This window comes from Pararge aegeria, chromosome 16 (genome assembly GCF_905163445.1).
Source record: "Pararge aegeria chromosome 16, ilParAegt1.1, whole genome shotgun sequence".
Lineage (NCBI taxonomy): Eukaryota > Metazoa > Arthropoda > Insecta > Lepidoptera > Nymphalidae > Pararge > Pararge aegeria.
Window position 1 is genome coordinate 12,716,512 of NC_053195.1, and position 16,893 is coordinate 12,733,404.

Below are 16,893 nucleotides of genomic sequence, written 5' to 3' on the forward strand. Positions count from 1 at the left end.
TACACGTAATCAAATCAGAAATGAGAAGATCCGTAGAACAACTAGAGTTACCGACATAGCACAACGAGTCGCGAAGCTGTAGTGAAGAGAAACGATGGACGTTGGGGTTCCAAGGTGTTAGAGTGGCAACCCCGCAAAGGTAAGGGCGTGGGTCGACCCCCAACTAGGTGGAGATACGACATCAAGCGAGTCGCGGGGAGCCGCTGGATACAAGCGGCCCAGAATCGTGGAGTTTGGAACGCCCTACAAAAGACATATGTCCAGCAGTGGACGTCAGTCGGTTTATTTGATGATTATGAGCACGACTTGGAGTTCACTTTCGGGAACCTGAGTTCGAATCCTATCTCGCACTTCTAACTATTCTAAGTTATGTGTATTTTAAGCAATTTAAATATTCTTTATAACGGTGAAGGAAAACATCGTGAGGAAACCTGCATGTCTGAGAGCTCTCCATAATGTTCCAAACGGCGTGTGGAGTCTACCAAGTACCAATCAGCACTTGGCCAGCGTGGTGGACTACGGCTACTCCCTTATCATTCTGAGAGGAGGCACGTTCCCTGTAGTGGCCCGGTAGCAGGTTGATGACAATGAGCTATGCCAGTAACACTGGTTCTTCCACGGATCCTCTAATTGCCTATCAAATGTTGTCGGCTGATTTTATTTTAAAATCCGGTTTTGAAGTTATACTTCTTTTGGCGCGTTAGGGAAAAATAACACCGTTACAAAAAACCGACACCATGAAGCTATAGTCAACATTTTAGTTTGTCTAAATTGAGTACAGTTTAGTTGAGTTCCAATAATTCAAACAATACCTCTTTTCTTTTGTTAGTGTCGTTTTTTCTACAAACGTAGAACAAGGCAAAGATAAAAATAATTTTCAAAAGACTTTTATCGTGTACATAAGTAAACACACGTTTTTTTTTAATGTAAAATGTTGTCAGTTCCAAACTTATATTTATGTCGTTGCAAACGCCTGTCTGACTGAAACAAAGCTCACCTCGTAACCGGAGCGCTGAAAACTAATCCCGATTCAATGAAAACCCGTGACCCACGCAAATTCGTTTCCGATTCGCAGAATCGTAGACTTTTTGATTTCGGTGTTGGATACAGTCACGTTTGGTTTTTTTGTCAGCAAGAGCTATGCCGGTATTTCTGATTTCCTTTTGTTACCATCAGACTAAAATGTCGCCATTTGCATACAACCTCACGATACTTTAAATAGTCCCAAAGATATTAAACAGTGACAATAAAATGCTTTCCAAGTAAGATTTCGATTCCTGATTTGAGACAATTCTGTAACACAAGTATTGAACGGTCTTACGGTCTAACTGTCAGTCTGATTCAAACTAAAGCCATTTATTTTGTCTGGTGGGAGGCTCTGGCTCTGGAAAAAAAAAATGGGTGTATGCTCTAGAGTCATGTCTCATGTTCGAGAGGAAATCTATACCCAGCAGTGGGATATTTATAGGCTAAGTAATGCAGATTGCTAATCGCCTTACATAGTATTGTGACATATCGCCTGAGGTGACTAGCACTTGCGCTCGAACCTAGTTTCATAACCGTTTCGCAGCTTGCTTTGAACTGAAGTTTGTTTGACAAAGCACAAAGCTAACCGCGAGGTGTAAATAAGAATAACATAATGAATAAGAAACCCGAACGAGTTCCAAACTTGTCTGAAATACTAGTATAGTACAAAGAAAATCCACATGAGTTCAGTTATCGTTATCTTGTCGATCTCCCAGGCGCAGAGGCTGGCGCTGCGGTTTCAAGTTGGAGGTCCCGTCTTCGAATCCAGCTAGCGGGGGCAATTTAGAAAACTTTATTTTTTAATTTTCTCTGGTCTGGGAGGCTTACTGACAACGACGTGCCGCTAAGCGATTTAGCGGAACGATTTAGCGGAACGATGTCGCGTAGAAACCGATAAGGGGTATGAGGTTAGCCCGCAACCTTCTTGGACTGCATCATCACTTACGATGAGATGGCAGTCAAGGGCTAACTTGTAGTGGTATATAAAAAAAGTCATCTTATTTAATTAATGGGAGTAAATAAACTCTATTTAACTCATAATATTATCAATGCATATAGCTGAATACTTCGAATAGTCTGCCATAGTTATTTACCAGATTAGTTTACGTTGATATTTTCTTCTTTGGTAGGACGGGCCGTAGTGTAATTTTATACTTTTGGCTTACCATACCCTCACACTGCTGCACTGCTGACGTACATTGTTCCGCTATCCAAATATCACATGGAAGTAGGTATACATTCGTATGTTTTTATTAAAAGCAATGGTTATAGTGAAACAGGAATGTAGTACCTAGATACGCTACAATTTTTGTTTTTACCAATAAAGTCCCAACGGCCACTGTTGTCGGTGTTTACTTGGAAATTTGCATATTCCCGCGACACGTAACAGATTAATTCATTTTGAGCAACCTACATACAAGTATATACTTATTTTATCGATTTATTTGCTTCAGGCAACTAAGAAACATATAAAATGATATATAAATAATGATTTATTTACATTTCTTCAATTAAGTATCTTACGGGCTAAATATAATAGAGTTAAATATAATCTTTCTTAATCCTAATCTCCTATTTTCTATTTATGATGTTTTCTTAACTAAGTTGTATATTAACTTATTGTATTTATAATATTTATGTAAGGACCGCCGGCGGCGGTAAAAACCTCCTCCATATTTTTCCATTTGTACCTGTCCCTTGCTAGAGTACTCCACGTCTGACTCGCAATTTTCGCAATGTCGTCCTCCCATCTTTTCAATGGCTTACCGGGTCTTCTTTTCCAATCCATGGGATGTCAGTTGGTAATAATTTTTGTCTTGACATCTTTGAATGTGATACAAAATGTTAGGTATACTAAACTAGCGGACCCAGTTGACATCGTCCTGCCCGGCAAAGCAGTCCACCTACCGGGTGCAATTCAGAAATTCATTGAAATATACAAAAAAATTGCATACAAATCGGTTTAGCAAAGAAGGAGTTAAAGTTCTAAATATTTAATCCCACTCCAGGCTCTTTCCGATAGGAATTAGAAAGCTGTGAGGGAAGGCTTGTACTCAGTACGTTCAGTATAAGTTTTCTATGCCCGCAATCATGTAACCTAGGTTGAGTATCGAAACACTATAACGTCGAAGCAAAATGAACCTAATTTTACTCGTTTTAGAGTCGCGAATTCTGTAACACTGTATATTATTTTGACAAGACTGAATTTGAATTTTTACTCCTAAAACAAGTCACTGACTGAAGTGCTGTTGTATTAATATAGGTTTTGATAAGGAGCGTTAAAATCTTATACTAAAGCTAGGAAGTTTATAGACTGAGAATGATAATAATAAGTCCGGCTCTACATAATTCGATCCAATGTTTTAAATGAGTTGATGAGCTTCAAGGTTAATATTTCACATTTTACTGTTCCCGATACACCGTAAATGTGTTTTCATATAATGGAAATTTACGTCTATCACGGGGAGTATTAGGGGGAACCAAAACTCGCAAGAAAATGTTTGGTTTAAGAAATTAATAAGGTGAAGAGAGCACGTTACCGATAAAGTGCCAAAATTTATAAGCTCACAAGAACCTTTACGATCTCATATGGGATATAATGGGGCAGTAATGTGGGGTTATGAGTGTGAATCATCCCGTTTACGGTGTCGACGGATTATAAATTATTACCGGCGATTATATGTAGAAGGTATATACTAGGGTTGTATATATGTAAGCGTTGTTCTAATATCTTGGCGCACTTACGTAGGGTACCTACGAAAATCGGTCCATGATGGCCGTCGCCACATAATGGCGAACATATATTGTCACAACTCCCATGATATTGATTTCAAATGAAATGATTTGTCAATATCATCATCGTATCATCTCATTACTGGCCCACTACAGGGCACGGGTCTCCTCCGACCCAGCTGGCCCAGTTGTGAACTATCGAGAACTGATATTTTAATTACTTAAAACGCACATAACTAAATTAGAGGTACGTTCTGGGATTCGAACTCGGCCCCAAGTCGGGTCGGTCGGTCGAAAGTGAAGTCGAGCTCCTACCCACTGGGCTATCACCGCTTCCTCACGTAGAATACTATACACTTTGTCAAATTTCAAACCAAGATGGCCACCATCGATGGTAATTAATTTGCAACAAATTATTTGGCACAACTTCCTCATTATGAATCTCAAAATAAAGGGTAGAATAATGTACACAATTGAAAACGGGGTTTTAAATTTTTAATTTCCCATCCCAAATAAACTGTTCCTACGGGATGCTTTAAAGGAAACTGTATATAGAAACTCGTTGTTGTGCCGAATAGGTACTGCTAGTACCTATATGGCAACGAGTCTTTCTTGAATTCAACACGTGGGTTTATAATTTTGTATTTGTTATATATAACAAATTATGTGGGTATATATATATATATATATACATATATAACATACATGTTAATATTAGTAAGGTTTATAATCGTTACTAATATGCCTTAATATTCCATTATAAATGCGAAAGTATTTTTGTTTGTTCTTCCTTCCCGCCCTAACTCAGCAATCAATCCACTGGATTTTTGGCATAGAGTTAGTTAAAAGGACGGAGAGTAACATAGGCTTTTTTATCCCAGAAAAAAAAAAGTTTCCCACCGCCCACAGGATTTATAAAAAAGTATAACAAACGCGGACGCGGACGGACGCTTTATGTCGAAATTCCAACCGAAACCAACCAATTCATTGTATATTATGTTATAAGTAAGACTGTATTTAAAAAGTAATACAAGCAATCGCTCACGCCATGTCACTTTCAGCTGCTAACTGTTTGCGGATGTTGCTTCAGTAATATGAACATTTCTAAAAGAGAGGTATTTATAAATGTTAAAATTCTTTGTCCAGCATTAAAACTAAATACACAGGCGTTAGTCTTTTATATAACGCGTAAATGAAAACCGAAATAATACTTCAGAGGCTTTGGAGTTATATTATTTAGTGTCTCGCGACTTATCTGTGAAACGGAAACCCTTATATTTTTTGAGTAAATCATTGCCATAGTTTTTACTGAAAGAAATCAGATACAGCCCTAACATCACATGCTAAAGTAAAACAAAGTGACTCCTGTCACTGTAGCGTAGGTACTATGCACATATCGGCCTTATATCTTCAATAAAGACTTAATATAGGGTTATCATAAGTAAACACTTATAATGTTTTGAATTAGTTTGTAGGAAAACTAATTATGCTTTTTTTGATTTAATATTTTTACATCGTGATTCCTTATGAAATATACTTATGCAGACTTCAACAGTATTTCATAATTCCGTTACACGTATAACATACGCCTGTGATTTAGTTTGAGTGTTTGTTTTTAGGGTTCCGAACCAGAAAGTTGACAATGCTATATAAAAATACAGAAGAAGAATAAAAAAAAACCCAGACACAAGCAGTATACAAAAGGCCTTATCGCATCGTAGCGATCTCTGCAACCTTAGGATAAGGAAAACAAAACTGGCTATGGTTGAGGAAGGCAAAGGAAAGGAAGGCATGTAGAGATCTGGGGGAGGCCTACGCCAAAGAGGTGATTCCTACCGTAAAAGTACCTAACGGAAATACTTAAATCACAGAGACCAAACAATAATATGATATTATTTCCAAATTCGTACGTACATAACTGAACGTAAATAACTTGGTAAAAGTAATAGAAATTTAAATTTTTTAGTGTAGATACTATAATTTAGTGCATTCTTTTATGTATTGTAATTGTGTATAATGTTTATAAATAACTTTTGAATTAAAATTAAGGAATAAATTAATAAATAATATTGTATACAATAGTAAATATTGTATACAATATTATTTAACATTTCTCTCAAAAGTTCTTGAAAAACTCGTATCTCAACAACTTAGTCTCTTTCTTAATAAGAATAACCTTCTCAGTTCTTTGCAATCTGGCTTTCGTCCTGGTCATAGTACGGCTACTGCTCTTGCTAAAGTAACTGATGATATTCGATGGGCGATGGATAACAAGCAGCTAACAATTCTTATTCTGCTTGACTTTAGCAATGCCTTTAATACAGTTGACTTTGACATCTTGCTTAGTCTTTTACGCTCTATTAACATATCTCCATCAGTAATAGACTGGTTTCGGAGTTACCTCAATGGCCGTCGACAGCGCATTCAGATTGACGAGTCCTTTTCGTCTTGGTGTGATGTAGCGGCTGGGGTACCTCAGGGTGGCGTGTTATCTCCTTTACTTTTTTCTATTTTCATTAACTCTATTACTCAAAACATCTCTTCTCTCTATCACATGTATGCAGATGATATCCAAATATATCGCTCATCTACCCTTCAAAATCTTGGTTCTGCTATTGCAGCTATAAATAATGATATGGCTGCAATTTCTGAGTGGAGCAGGCAATATGGGCTAAAGGTCAATCCTGCAAAATCAAAAGCTATCGTTATTGGTAGCTCAGGAATGATCGCGAGGGTTGATTGGCTGAGCATTCCTTCTGTTATTTATAATGGCATCGCTATTCCTTTTTGTGACTCTGTGAAAGATCTTGGTGTATACCTCGACCGGGAATTGTCATGGACAGTGCATGTCAAAGAGCTGAGTCAGAAAGTGTTTGTGGCGATGAGCTCGTTGCGAAGGCTGCAATCATTTCTTCCAATTCCGACCAAAGTTATGCTAGCACATTCTCTTTTTCTATCTATTCTCGATTATGCGGATGCAAGCTTTCTTAATCTGACCGAGGATCAGCTTAATAAACTTGAGCGTCTTCAAAATCTGGCTATTCGGTTCATATTTGGCCTTCGCAAATATGACCATGTTTCCGTATTTCGACAAAAACTCAAGTGGCTTCCTATTCGTCGTCGCCGGGATATGCATGTACTTTCTCTTCTGTACTGTGTGTTATTTCATCTAAATACTCCCTCGTATTTAAAAGAGAAGTTCACTTTTCTTGGTGAGCAATCTGGTGTAAGATCGTGCCGTGCGCTGACGCTGTGTATGCCTTATCATAAGACAAAATTTTATAAGCGTTCGTTTAGCGTACGAGCTGTGGAATTGTGGAATGCGCTTCCATTGAGCATACGACGATCCAAATCACTGGCGATATTTAAAAGAGCAGTTAAGGCCCATTATATTGTTAACGACTTTTAATAGTATGTATATATGTACTTACTCATTTATTGTATGTTAAAGTATTTAATTATGTAAGTGTTGTTATTATATATATTAGTTTATTTTTATATTTATTTATTTATTATATTATTTACTTTTTATCTATTTGTGCACACTAGTTTATGTATTGGCATGTAGTTATTTGCATGTATGTATTTTAATATTTGTACCACCAGCAGTCTATTCTCCTCTTCTTTTTTTTTTCCTAATTCTAAGGTTGCCTGGCAGAGATCGCTATTAAGCGATAAGGCCGCCTTTTGTATTACTACTTCTTTCGATGTTTCTGTTTTTGTTACATTTTAAATGTTGTGGTATACAAATAAAGAGTTTAATAAATAAATAAAATAAATAAATACCAACAATAATAACAATAATAATAATCTTAACAGAAATTTATAATTATGGTAGTAAGTAGAATAAATGGCTTTTTATTTTATTTATATGTCAGGCAGTCAGCGAGATTTATTTTGTCATCATCATTAGCATCCGTAGTTTTAAGTAGTGCTGGTCACAGGTCTCTAGGAGAGACGGTTTTAGAGCATTGACCCACCACGCTGCTCTAATGTGGGTTCGGGGGCTTACGTATTTATTGAAAGTAAGTGATATTAACCGGGGCCGAAGGCTTAGGTTCTGGTGAATATAACTGTCTGTGAAGGTTCATTTTTAACACATTTCCTACTGCCTTTTAGTTCTATACAATTGAACTGACGGCCGACTGGCGCAGTGAGTAGGGACCCTGCTTTCTGAGTTCTAGGCCGTGGGTTCGATTCCCACAACTGGAAAATGTTTGTGTGGTGAACGCGATTGTTTTTCATTTTCTGTGTGGTTATCTGTATATTATAAGTATTTATGTGTGTTATATTCATTAACATTTTTAACAGCTAGTTAGTACAGCGATCTTATAACACAAGCTACGCTTACTTCGGGGCAAGATGGGGATGTATTGTTGTAGTTTATTAATTTAGTATATTTAAAAAAAAAAAAAAAATCGTATGAAATTCCAAATAATAGAACCTTTAAAAAAATTATTAATTGTTTCTAAATAAGCCAGAATTTCGTAGGAGTTGTGTACAATTCTTAATTTTCACAGATTCCCTATAACATATTCATATAACAAACTATATAGCTAGCTGTGTCGTCTGTGTTGTTTTCAGTTTTAATATCCTGCGAGAACCACTTATTTTTTAGAAGCTTAGCAGTATCTTTTTCAGTTTCCAAGATGCAAGCTACGTCATCGCTATATCAGAACAAAGTTTAATCTCGTTTACTTTTAAATCCCGCGAGAACTGTCCCTCAATATTTTCAAAGATAAAAAGTATGCCATCCGAGATCCTATAAAGGAACTATTCACAATAGATATTTCAAACCTAATACATTACCTATTTCGAACGTTATTTAAATAACAGTTGCGCTGTTTAAGGTAATTAATAACTAAGGTCGAGGTTTAATATTAATAGCGTAGAGAGTTTAATAACTATTCACGTGGTTCAAGGCACGTGTATGAAACTTCGTTTCCAAAGTCCACAGAATTAAGAACAGACAGAACCCTCATTCAGTCATTATTGCATGCAGTGCTGTTCGGGCCACTGCGTGTACCGAACACTGCACCGTCAGCAGTTTACGCAATCGTCGAACCTCGTGGCCATAACTAGGACAGTGCACTTCGGGCCGCCGCTCGACGCGTACTCATTATCAATATCATTAATATCATTATCAATCATTATCATTTGAAATACACTTATCAATCTCTAACAATCTCTATCATTTATCATCACTCCACAAAGGACTACACCCCACAAGTGCATTGTGTCCAAAAACAGTGAAAACGTCCCGCGAACGTCTCGGAATGTTGCTAACTCAAAAACAGATCTAAATTTTCCCATTTTATGGTAGACGTTAAGAACATTAGAGGTAAAATAATTACTGTCAAGTACTAAATCGTATGAAATGACTAACCACCTGTTCAAGAAACACTATTAAAGTGAAGTGGTTTTTGATGCTTCAATATTAGTCGTGTACACGGTTTCTGTACGTTCTAAATTCTGCACCCAATACATTAGAAAGTAAAAACGTTTCCTCTATCACAGCTATCTTAGTACCCATAACACAAGCTACGCTTACTTTGGGGCTAGATGGCGATATTGTCGTAGTATTTATTTATTTATTTTCTTTGTGTTGATTATAAGTTTTAAGAATAAATATCGAAATACGTTTCAATAATTTATAAGTTTTACACTTGTTTCATTTTTAGCCCGCAATTTTTAAACTGCAAAGATGGAAGTCAAGAGCTTACAAAATTCGTCTCTGTTTTATTACGAGATGGGTCTTATTAAGTTTTACGTTGGTATAAAAAGCAGCAAACGATACCTTTGCACAATTTATCCGCTGCCCACGTCCGAAGTTTATTGAGACCAGCGACCACGATCTGATACTTCCGAATCTATCTTTGCTCTACAGAAATACATAATATTGAAGTATGTATCTATGATCGAAATAACTTTTTTTTTTATCTTTACAGACGAGCGCTTGAGTGAGTGCAATCACACGTAACGGTAAGTGATTATGCAGCCTAAGGTGAGCGCTTTAATAAAAGTAACGTAACTAAAAGTCAGCAAGTAACTTAACTGCCCCAGGCCCCTTCCTTATTCATGCCAAGTTTAATTTTATAAAAACGTGGAAATTGGATGGTGCACATCCAATTTCCACGTTTTTATTGGTTTCACACAAAAGAATTGTTACAGTAACTTTATATTAAGTGGGTAAATAATTATACTTTGGATAACCAGATATTTTATTAAAATTGCTAAGAATTCTTATTTAATTTATTTAATAGTTTTCAACAAATTGATTGAACTATTTTTGATTCGCTGAGAAAGTTCATGACATTGTGTTGGTGGGTATTTTGATAAAAGTAAATGCAGATTGCAAAACATACTTCAGTCTCGTTTAAGACTCAGGCGGAGCTTTACCTGCTGGCGTCTTAGTCGTTATCAGATCACTTTTAGTGATAAGGCCGAATTTGCACCCTAGCATCTTAGTGGTTATACTATCAATTATTTGTAAAGAAACATATACACATAACACAAGCTACGCTTACTTTGGGGCTAAATGGCAATGTGTGTGTTGTCGTAGTAGTATATATCTGTTTACCACCTTTATCTTATAGGATTAATATATATATATATCTCGTTGGTCTAGTGGTTAGAATATTCGACTGCGGGTGAATGAGTTCGATTCCCGAGTCAACCCAATAATGGTTACGTATTGTTAAAGCCCACTAACCCGAATAGGATCAGCATGGTGGGTCTAAGGTAGAGAGAAGCTCTGTGTAATACACGAGGATGGTGGAGTGGAGGTGGAGTGGAGGTGGAGTGGAGGTGGAGTGGAGGTGGAGTGGAGGTGGAGTGAAGGTGGAGTGGAGGTGGAGTGGAGGTGGAGTGGAGGTGGAGTGGAGGTGGAGTGGAGGTGGAGTGGAGGTGGAGTGGAGGTGGAGTGGAGGTGGAGTGGAGGTGGAGTGGAGGTGGAGTGGAGGTGGAGTGGAGGTGGAGTGGAGGTGGAGTGGAGGTGGAGTGGAGGTGGAGTGGAGGTGGAGTGGAGGTGGAGTGGAGGTGGAGTGGAGGTGGAGTGGAGGTGGAGTGGAGGTGGAGTGGAGGTGGAGTGGAGGTGGAGTGGAGGTGGAGTGGAGGTGGAATGGAGATGGAGTGGAGGTGGAGGGGAGGTTGAGTGGAGGTGGAGTGGAGGTGGAGTGGAGGTGGAGTGGAGGTGGAGTGGAGGTGGAGTGGAGGTGGAGTGGAGGTGGAGTGGAGGTGGAATGGAGATGGAGTGGAGGTGGAGTGGAGGTTGAGTGGAGGTGGAGTGGAGGTGGAGTGGAGGTGGAGTGGAGGTGGAGTGGAGGTGGAGTGGAGGTGGAGTGGAGGTGGAGTGGAGGTGGAGTGGAGGTGGGGTGGGGAGTGGTGAAGATGATAAAAAAGTTAACTTTTATAACCCAATACTCAAAACTTATTGCTGCTAGTAATATCATATAGGGCATCGATTCCCAGAAGGTCCTCTTGACAAAGGTTGAGAGGTCATGAATTGTTGGTGTTTCTTTAATTTGCTATATACCTATTAAATACTGCAGATAAAGAGCTATAGCTAAAGTTTATAGTAAAAGTGCTTTTATAGTATAAAGGACTATGTTTATCGATTATGAGAGCTTTGGTGTAAATTATTGCTCGAAATAGGTTGCTCTGGTGAGAACTGAGATGGTGATAACAAAAAAGAATACCCGGCTAAGTTTGTTGTAGGCTTCTTCTTAGACCAGAGCGCGTTTGGAACCGTCGTAGCTTTAGTTTTAAGTTTACGAATATGTTTATCGCGAAGTGATAAGCACTTCCGTGTACACAGGTCTCATGCATTGTACGCATCATAAGTGCCATCTATGCGCTTACTGGAATAAAGATATTTTTGAATTTATACCATTAGTTGGTTAATTAGTAATTTCTTCGCATTAATTTAAATTTCGAACAAACACTGTTTGCCTTTATCATTTAAAATCCCAAACTACCAATTGAGTTTCATAAACGGGGAAGGAAGTAGGTACGATCGTTTGGTAAGAAGTTATAGTAAAAAGCTATAACCTTTTTTACAGTAAATTGTTTACTTTATTTACTATCGTACATTTCGTATTTACGACCTGAGAAAATACCTGTAATTTTCAATTAATTGACAAAACGAAATGAGGTTTTATTTTCCTCGTGTGAAATTGCAGGTTGAATTTCAGACCGTCTTTTTGGTTATGAAAGTAATACGCATGAGGCTAAATCGAGCGTACAGGGGTTTTTTTAACCAAAAACAATACAATGATCCTACTTTGAAGAGCGTAACGCCATCTATTGACTAATGTTGTTAGTATTTCACAACGAAGAAACTTTTACCAGAAAAGCTTTATTTCTGTTATAAATGTATGATTTCATATTTATTTTTAAATATCCTTAAATTATACAGTAGTTATATTACATGTTGTAGCGCCATCTAGCGAGATATGTTCGTACTACTGGACTATGAAAACATTTCGTGTTCCCAGCAGCGGCGTAAGCATCAGTGGCGTCAAAGAGAACATCGCATTGGCTTCAACACCCAGACCATCTGACTCGATAGAGTCAGATGGGGTGGTATCCCACGACAGTAGACTGTGTATTATCGATTTAAATGGATAGATATGTTCCGACGAATACATATTTTACATACTCACAAATAAATCAACCATTTCTTAGAAGACTCTCTACTTCAAATCACGACGCAATTTCTTAAAAAAACAAACTACGTCGTATTTTTTATCACTATGTAAAAAGTACGGCATAATCATGTTCTACGGCTTTACAAAAATACTGTTACAGTATATTTATAAAGTTGCTAAATAATTAAACTTTTGATAACTATAAATTCATATTTGCCAGATATTTTATTAAATAGTTAATAGATAGTTTTAAAGAAACAATAAAAAAATATATTTGATTAACAACCAATGTTCATGACATTGATTTGGTGGGTATTTTGATATAAATACCTACAACTGCATTATCGATGCACCTCAGTCCTACATGGAATTGAACGATGCAAAGATACCTCCCTGTGTCTTAGTCGTTTATCAATACCTACGTTTCAGGTCCGGGATCATTTTGTTGCACTTATTTAAATAGTAGGTACCTACTTTCAAGGTTCAAGGTTATATCGAGCCTGGTGCTCTTTTAACGTTTAGCACCAAATGGCTCCATGCCAATTTCTTTGTTCTAGGTCCAGATAGTTCCCATTAGAAAATATATATTATTGTTTATAGTGTAGACACTTGTTTCTTATACCTACATAGTTTCACGATGAGACATAGAGTCGGTATGATAAACACGATATCTTGCCCTAATCTAGACATCCGTTGTGATGTCAAGTAAATATAAAATATCTTGCGAACTGTAGAAATATTTTCTTCTAAGTTTTCTCCGATCGCCTATTAATAATCATATGAAGAATATAATTCAATTGTTTAAAAAGTTTTTAAAGAAAGCTTTTTTAAAATGATTTTTTAAGCTTTATTAGACCCTGATCACTAAGTATATAATGTTATACTTAGTTAAGGCCGGGTTGCTCTAGTGATAACGAAATCCTGTGTACGATTTTCGCTCAGGTTAAAAATTATTAATAATAGGTTTTTCTATAATTATCAGGTATCTGCCTTGACCTGCCTCGGAGTGCAAGCTAAGCTGTTTATTATCACTAATATGTAATAAATAATAATTGTTAAATCCCACCAACCTGCACTGGAATAGTGTGGTGAGTCCAAGTTTTGACATTACTTGACACATACCGATCCAGCGTGCCCGAACAAAATGGCAACAACTCAATTGTGCTCAAAGTAAAAAGAGCACCAATAGGACGCCCTAGAAAAACTTGTACTGCCGACTTGACAGGAGAATATTCTATTCTGACTACAACAATACACTCGTATACGTTACTTTTTGTCTTGTATATGCAGATCGTTTCGATGAACAGAATTAATAATAAAAAAAAACGTAGTTCAATCGAGGTCTGATGAACATTTTAAGAGATAACACTGATTTATTTATTTTGTCGAATTAGGGAAAAAAATTTATTCGCAAGACCTCAATTTCTAATGTTGTTTAAAATGTTGCTATCCTTTTTCACTTAGCATATACAACACATATAAGTAAAAAGGACAGCAAGATACTACTTCGAAACCTGTTAATTTATTTAGTGATCGGCACCATTCTTTTCCTTATTATTTCTTATGATTTTAATATCAAAGAGAGGCTTAGTCTCTATTACATTATAATCGAAAAACAATCTTCAACAATATGAATCGCAATATTTAACAGTAGTTGCGTGAGTTACTCGTACTGTGAATATTTACGTCACAAAATGCATTGCGCGCGCAGTTATGTTTTCCATAGAGAATCAAAGAGCAGGGTGATTACTCTGTAAGTTGAATCGTATTCACTTCGATTCCATCATCGCTACAACCTTTAAAACCGAGCAATGTCGCTTTGGAATCGTGCGGACCAGCGGCATGATTTCTCAGTCTCGGTTTTCAACATGTGCTACATAGAATTAAGAACATACATAATCCTCATTCAGCTATTATTGTATGCAGTGCATTGTGTCCAAAAACAGTGAAAACGCCCTGCTCTTATCTCACTTTACAACCGCGGAATGTTGCTAGCTCTAACTTTTTCTCATTTTCCCATTTTATGGTAGGTAAACGTTTAGAGCATTTATTTATTTATTGGGTCTACCAGCGATTTTAGTACACAGAGTATGCAAAACCATATAAAGGTAAACACTACAAGCTTATTTCGCTTGTGAACTAATTTTCAAAGTGAGTCAAAAAAAATAAAAAAACAACAACAACAAAAGCCGAAACAGGAACAAACGGAAAAAACTAAATTATGATTATAAAAGTAACACACAACATTAGAGGTAAAATAATTTCTTTTATGCTAAATGATATGAAGTGACTAATCGTTTGATCGAGAAACAACTCTAAAATGTGGTGGTTTATGATGTTACAATTGGTCTTATGCATAATTCTTGCAGTTTCTGTACATTCTTAATTCTATGTAGTGTAAATAATCACTGAAGCCCGGTCGAGGCCCTAAGCCCTTTCAACTTAAGGCCTACGCCCATCTATGAGACATGGTAACGTATATCACTAGTAGGTATATGCAATAGCCACTCTCAATACCTAGCATACGAACTACGTCCCTACGAACAAAGCCGTATATAAATAAAATAAAAAAATATACTGCGACATTACACACATCGCCACCTAGCCCCAAAGTAAGCGTAGCTCGTGTCATGGGTACTAAGATGACTGATGAATATTTCTATGAATATAATACACATAATTACTTATAATATACAGATAAACACCCAGACACTGAAAAACATTCATGTTCATCACACAAACATTTTCCAGTTGTGGGAATCGAACCCACGGCCACGACTCAGAAAGCAGGTTCGCTGCCCACTGCGCCAGTCGGCCGTCAATCAGAGGCACTTCATACATGCACAAAAGTACTGCCTACTCTAAAATTTATATATAACTCGTATCGGAGGAGGATTTTTACGGTTTTATGCAATTTTCCTGCCGTATGCATACCCTGGTAAGAAACCCAGTGGACGCAACTGTTGCCAATCAAAGTAGTGGTTTCTTAGATTGACATATACTGATAGTAGGTATTTTAGTAAGCCTTCTGGTAGAGACGAATATCTTAGTTATCTGAACGTAATCAGATAAATCGTATTAAACCCATAAACACAATATGTTGCTGAAGAAATCTTACAAAACCGAATCTCAAGTTAATTCGATACTCCCCTAGCCCCGGCTCAACAGCATTTTGATTCTATAGTTGGATATTACGTTGGATATTATTGGCCTCTTTCCTTTCTCTCCAAGGAAACGCTGGGCGGACGTTTTTACTCGAGTAAGTGGACCTTTGTGGATGAGAAACGCTAAGGAAAGAAGGGAATGGAGAGAGCTGGGGGAGGCCTACGCCAGAGAGGCCGCTTCTACCACAAGTAACAACAAATAAGAATTTAAGACTAGCTATTAAATAAATGTAATGAAATAATTTTATTTATTAATGTAATTTGTTAAAATATTTACAAATTTAATTATGTTATATAATTTAATGTGAATGAATGTAATATGTATTTCTCTATTTATTGGTAGTAGAATAAATGGCTTTTTATTTTTTATTTTATTTTTTATTCTTTCCTTTCTATCTTTATCAACCTGTTACCGGGTCACTACAGAGCTCAGGTTTCTTCTCAGATTGAGAAGTGTTTTAGCATATTGATTCTATAGTTGGGTATTACGTTGTATATTATAGGCCTCTTTCTATCTTTATCAACCTGTTACCGGCCCACTACAGAGTTCAAGTTTCCTCTCAGAAGTGTTTTAGAAACTGTAGTCAACCAAGCTGGCCAAGTGCGGATTTGTGTACTCCGCACTTCTTTCAGGACATTAGGTGTGAAGAAATCTCGTGAATGCAGGTTTCCTTACGAGATTATCCTTCACCGTTTAAGCAATTGATATTTGATTGCTTGAAACCTAAATAACTTCGAAAAGTTTTAGGTGCGTGCAGTTTGAGAACAATTTAGTACTGTACGGTGTTCGTAGGTACGATTTGATAGCCTTTTCGCTTAACATTTATCACTTCCAGAATATCTATAAATGCGAGGAAGGTAGTGCAATCTAATTAATGTTTACATATTTAACTCAAGAACTGAAACAACCAAACCTTGTGACCAATTAATTACAAAACACCATTTCACTTTACCGAAACCTGTGAAACTAAATGTAAATTGAATGTCAATCTAAATTGTTCGTAATTGAATATAAGCAGTTGTTTTATATTTAACTCAAGAACTTAAACGGTCGCGACCTACGACCTATTAATAACAAAACAGAACACCGAAACCTGTGAAAGTAAATGCAAAAAAGTTATTTCAAAGTGCAAAGTTTAATTAAAAATTTGCAGTTCAAAGGAAACTCCATCTTGAACCTGCGCGCCAATATAGTTTTCCTTTAATTCCCATTTCATTTGAAAAGAAATTAATTAAAGGGTATCAGTAGCGTGAAATAAAATATAGGGTTTATTTTCAGCATCCATTTATGGCTCTTTTAATTTTAAATTATAAATGGTTTA

At 36.8% G+C, this 16,893-nt stretch overlaps 1 protein-coding gene across 1 annotated transcript; it reads left to right on the forward strand.

The window, feature by feature from the left end:
* The first annotated feature begins 4,137 nt into the window (after positions 1 to 4,137).
* On the forward strand, positions 4,138 to 11,033 carry LOC120630646 (uncharacterized transmembrane protein DDB_G0289901-like). Its single transcript, XM_039899909.1, has 2 exons — positions 4,138 to 4,153; positions 10,501 to 11,033. The coding sequence occupies exons 1-2, from the start codon at positions 4,138 to 4,140 to the stop codon at positions 11,031 to 11,033; spliced, it is 549 nt and encodes a 182-aa protein (XP_039755843.1).
* The last annotated feature ends 5,860 nt before the right edge of the window (positions 11,034 to 16,893 follow it).